Source organism: Selaginella moellendorffii, unplaced genomic scaffold (assembly GCF_000143415.4).
Source record: "Selaginella moellendorffii unplaced genomic scaffold, v1.0 SELMOscaffold_77, whole genome shotgun sequence".
In the NCBI taxonomy this organism is placed as follows: domain Eukaryota; kingdom Viridiplantae; phylum Streptophyta; class Lycopodiopsida; order Selaginellales; family Selaginellaceae; genus Selaginella; species Selaginella moellendorffii.
The window spans coordinates 646,700-651,808 of record NW_003314338.1 but is presented as its reverse complement, the minus strand read 5'-3'; the positions used below and the strand labels follow the sequence as shown (position 1 = coordinate 651,808).

Here is a 5,109-nt window from a genome sequence, read left to right as displayed (position 1 = left end):
CGGCCCTGGTAGTACTGCTGGTAGTGTGGGTCGACTTCCTTACGCTTCTTCTGGTGGCAAAACCTTCGCAGGATGTTTGAGCGCTTGTAGTACGAGGCCGGTTTGTAGCCTTCTCCTATCCGGTCGGGGCGGAATGCGGGCGCAGGCATGCTATACTCACGGTTTCCAGGAGCCTCGCGTTCCCATCCCGGTAATCTCTTGCTTCTTTTCGATTGACCACCAAGTGGAAATTTGAGGAAAAAGAGAGGAATCGAGGGTGAAAGAAGAACTAGAGAGAAGAGAAAGAGGGTCTCTAGACAGTTGGTTTGATGCGCGCTCCAGGTAAGGATAGTCAGCCGAAAACTTTCATCCAGTAACTACCGGTTTCAGCTGAATCTGCCACGTAGGCCCTAAAATCCAAGACGAACGTTGACTGGCTTGACTTATCAATGAGAACAAAGAATCCAGAGAAGTTGATCAGTAAGAACATGAAGAAACTTTGGTTTGATTTGTAGCAAGCTATCGTTTAGATATAAACCAATGAGAGATCATCTTTACACAAGCTAAGAGCTTGTAAGAACACTGCTAGTTCCAAGAAAAGAGAAGCGATGGCGATCAAGCGGCGGCCTCCACCACGGGAGGAGGTGGCGATGCCGCTGGCGGAGCTTTGTTCTCGGCTTCCTTGGCTTTGTCTCCTCCCTCGGCGGCCTTGGGCGGTGGCGGCGGCGGGGCGGTCTTCATGTGAGCCGGAGGATTGTGCTTGAGCTTGAGGAGGATCTGGCGCATCCTCGACAGATCCGTGGCCTTGCCTGGCTTGGGCCCCTGGTTGAAGATCACCGTGACTTTGTTCCGGTCTTTGTTGCGCTTGGTCTCGATTGTCGGGATCTCCGCGGGGATGAGCTCCGACACTGCCTTCCAGTAGTGCTTGTCGGCGGTCTTGTGGAAGTGCTCCTGGCCGGCCAGGAAAACCTGTGGCGATCCCACGCTTTAGCAAGAGCAAAGAGTGATTTTTCTTTTTTCTTGCTTACCTTCTCTTTGTCGCGGTTGTTGTTCTTCTGGGCTTCGCAGTGGGAGTGCCTCTTGGCCAGGAACTCGTCCTTGTAAGCGTCGGCGTCGTCCATGATCATAGTCAGTCGCTCTTTCTCCAGGCGTTCCTTCTCGGCCAGCTTCTCAGCGTTCTGCCTGCCAAGATACGAAAAAAAAAACACGTAAGAACAAAGCCAAACTCGATCGAAGAGACCAGCACTTACCTCTTCCACTCTCGGAGCAAAAATCCTTCTTCCGGTTCCATCTCCTCGGGTGGAGGAAGAACAGAGCCATTGTTTCCAGACCCAAACACCGGAGCCTCCATAAACTCGTAGCCCTCCTCGGCAGCTGGGAAGCTCTGCCCGTTCAAATCGCTGGCGGCCGGAGAGAAATTCCCCCTGGAACCGAAATCCTGGTGCTCGGAAAAGGAATCACCAAACGCATTGGAGGGAGAGTCCATGCTCACTCCATGGACCCCATTCTCAAAGCTCGGGGGCTCGTATCCAGGCGACGCATCGCCCAGGTTGTCGTAGACATCGTCCTTGGATTCCTCCACAGGAGGGAAATGCTCGTCCGAGTAAGAGGGCATCCGGAAGGAGTCGTCGAATCTGGCCGAGTTAATGCGCGGATCGTAGCCCGAGTAGCCATCGTCGAAGGGCTTGGATGGATCAGAGTGTGATTCGTGTCCCTGGTAGTTCTCAAAATCCTCCATCTAGAGACCAAAGAGTGAGAAAGAATCCTCGCCCTGGCAAAACTACGCATTTCTAGGGAAGATCCAAGCTTGCATACCTTGCGCCTTGCGGGATTGGAGCTGGATCGCGCTAGCGTCCACTGGCGCCCTCTGGATCGGATCTAAGAACCCTAGAAAAAACCCTCACCCGTTTTTTTTCTTAAAATGAAAACTAGGTAGATCTTCCAATCGTGGCCGTTGATTTTGGGCAGTCTAGGGTTCTTGAGAGGACGGAGCATTCCACTAGGTAACGCGCGGCGAATGCTGTGATCCCGCGCGCCGCAATTCGTCCCGATCCAGCAGCTCACAGGCAGGAATCAGCGATCGGGGATGGATTTCAACGAGATCGAGGCGACAGAGGGCCTCCGCTGGGTGTGGAACGCGTGGCCGACGTCCCGGATCGATGCCGCTCGCATGGTGGTGCCATTTGGGATCATGGCCAACGTCTTGATGCCACTGCCGGATCTTCCAGTTCTTCCCTACCAGCCAGTGCGATGTAAGTGCCAGGCAGTGCTCAATCCCTACTGCAACGTGGATTACACTGCTAGGATCTGGGGATGCCCGTTTTGCCTCCAGCGAAACTATTTCCCTGGAAACTATGCCGGTGTGAGCGAGAGCAATCTCCCGGCGGAGCTCTACCCGACTTACAGCACGGTCGAGTATGTGATCCCACAGAAGGGATTCGGTGGCTTTCCAAGCGTTGGGAGTGGATTCTCGTCGCAGGCTCCGGCGATCCAGGCACCACCGGGAGCTCAGATTTATCCTCCGGGACACAACCCAGCCGCTGGACACGCGGGGTATGGATATGGAGCTCAGCCGCAGGGATCTTTTCCAGGAGCTCATAAAACTTTGCCGGCATCGTTCCAGGACTTGAGTTTGAGCGGCCCGCCTGTTCCTTCCAATGCCCCGTGCTTCCTCTTCGTGGTGGACACTTGCGTGGAGTTGGAGGATTTGCAGGCTCTAAAGTTGGAGCTCCAGCATCTGCTAGCGATGATCCCCGAGAGCTCTCGAGTTGGATTGATCAGCTTTGGGACGATGGTGAATGTTCATGTTCTTAGCCACTCGGGCTACTCGAAAGCTCTAGTTTTTCCCGGCGATAGAGAGCTGACGAGCCAGCGGGTAAAGTTCTCTCATTCTCTTCCTTTTGTTCTAACTGGTTTTTCTTTCATCGCAGATACAAGAGCTGCTAGGATTCTCTTCCAAAGGTGGTCGCATGGCAAGACAAGGCTCTCCAAATCGTTTCTTGCTGCCGGCGTCCGAGTGTGACTTCGAGATCAACAGTGCTATCGACGAGCTCCAACCGAATGCTTTCAACGTCCAGGCCGGCCACCGACCTCGACGAGCTACAGGCGCTGCTTTGGCCGTGGCCGCGGGGCTCATGGAAGGATGCGCTGCCAACGTCGGCTCCCGGATCATGCTCTTCGTCTCGGGTCCCGTGACGATCGGGCCGGGGATAGTGGTGGAGACCGACCGGAGCAAGAGCATCCGGACGCACCAGGATCTTGTCAACGACAATGCTGTTCACTACAAGAAGTCGTGCAAGTTTTACAACCAGATCGGCCAGGCTTTGGTGGAGAACAGCCACGTCCTCGACATCTTTGCGTGCTCGCTGGACCAGGTTGGCTGTGCCGAGGCAAAGTCCGCGGTGCAGAGCACGGGAGGCTTGATGGTCCTGGCCGAGACTTTCGACTCGGAGCAATTCAAGAAGTCACTGAGGAAGCTGTTCGAGAAGGACGAGGAAGGAAAGCTCAAGATGTGCTTCAATGGCACCTTTGAAGTTACGACCACTCGCGAGGTGAAGATAAATGGCGCCATCGGCCCGTGCTCGAGCTTGAAGAGGAAATCCACTTCGGTGAGCGAGACTGAGCTTGGCATAGGTGGAACCAGTGCCTGGAAGCTGTGCACTCTAAACAGCAAGACCTCCATCGCCGTCTTCTTCGAGGTGGTGGCGCAGAACTCGTCCAGCATCACACCAGGGAATCCATTCTTCATCCAGTTTGCGACTCAGTACCAGCACGGAAACGGGGAGACCAGGCTGAGAGTGACGACGGCTTCTCGCAGATGGATCGAGGCCTCTCAAGAACAAGACGCAAAGGCGGCGTTTGATCAGGAGGCAGCGGCGGCGGTGATGGCAAAGTACGCGGCCCACAAGACGGAGAACGAAGAGACTTTCGACATCGTCCGGTGGCTGGACAAGAACTTGATACGGGTGGCCTCCAAGTTCGGCGACTACACGAAGGAGGACGCTCAATCCTTCCGGCTCTCGTCCAACTTCTCGCTTTACCCGCAGTTCATGTACCACCTCCGGCGCTCGCAGTTCCTGTCCGTGTTTAACAACAGCCCCGACGAGACGGCCTTCTTCCGGCTCATGCTCAACCGGGAAGGGGTGGTGGGATCGCTCATCATGATCCAGCCGACGCTCTTCTCGTACTCGTTCGAGGGTCCTCCAGTCCCGGTGCTGCTGGACGTGAGCTCCATCACTCCGGAGAGAATCCTCCTCTTCGACTCCTACTTCTACGTGGTCGTCCACTACGGCTCCACCATCGCCCAGTGGAGGAAGCTCGGCTACCACAACGATCCGGCGTACGAGAGCTTCAAGGCGCTGCTGGAAGCTCCGGTGAACGATGCCAGAGCGGTGATGGAGGACAGGGTCCCGGTTCCCAGGCTGGTGGAATGCGACCAGCACGGCAGCCAGGCCAGGTTCCTCCTCGCCAAGCTCAATCCGTCAGTCACTCACAACTCCAACGCCTATGGTAATGTGGAGGTGATATTTACGGACGACGTGAGCTTGCAAGTTTTTATCGAGCATCTCCAGCGCCTGGCCGTTCAATCCTAGCTTGTTAATTTTTAAACCCTGGATATTCTTTTTCCTGAATCTCTTTTTCTTTTATAAAGGCTGGGCGTGGGAAGTAATATACTGCTTTGTAAGTATTGGGAAGTTGTAGTAGAGTTTGAAGCAAAGGCAAATTCCATGGACGATATGTCATCAGCTCAGCAAATGGAACACTCATTTCATTTGTATATATATATATATATATATATATATATCTTTGTATGTATTATTTAGATCTAAATAAATAATTTGATTATCCACAACACACAAAAAGAGTTTCCCTGCCCTGATTACAATTTCTCTAGAAAATAAAGAAATGTACTTTGATTCAAAATATTTATTATGAAAGGTAATAACAAGCATACAAATTTTATACATTTCTAAAGGCATCAATTATATCATTATACAGTAAAAAAAACATAATTAATGATTTCATAGATTCATTAATGATGTTCAGTAAATAATTTGATAAAACTTAAAGTTAACACAAAGGTGTTAAAATCCAGTCAAAAGCTTTACACTAAATATGTAAACCCAATCT

The 5,109-nt window shown here is 52.4% G+C and overlaps 2 protein-coding genes across 2 annotated transcripts; one reads left to right on the top strand and one right to left on the bottom strand.

Moving 5' to 3' along the window:
- Positions 1–468: 468 nt before the first annotated feature.
- On the bottom strand, positions 469–1,917 carry LOC9642910 (clathrin light chain 2). The gene is made up of 4 exons (XM_002986846.2): positions 1,795–1,917; positions 1,230–1,717; positions 1,008–1,161; positions 469–948 (listed from the first exon to the last, which is right to left on the bottom strand). The coding sequence occupies exons 2-4, from the start codon at positions 1,715–1,717 to the stop codon at positions 595–597; spliced, it is 996 nt and encodes a 331-aa protein (XP_002986892.2). The 5' UTR covers positions 1,795–1,917; the 3' UTR covers positions 469–594.
- Positions 1,918–1,939: 22 nt separating this feature from the next.
- LOC9642909 (protein transport protein Sec23A) lies at positions 1,940–4,650 on the top strand. Its single transcript, XM_024660787.1, has 2 exons — positions 1,940–2,854; positions 2,910–4,650. The coding sequence occupies exons 1-2, from the start codon at positions 2,066–2,068 to the stop codon at positions 4,569–4,571; spliced, it is 2,451 nt and encodes an 816-aa protein (XP_024516555.1). The 5' UTR covers positions 1,940–2,065; the 3' UTR covers positions 4,572–4,650.
- The last annotated feature ends 459 nt before the right edge of the window (positions 4,651–5,109 follow it).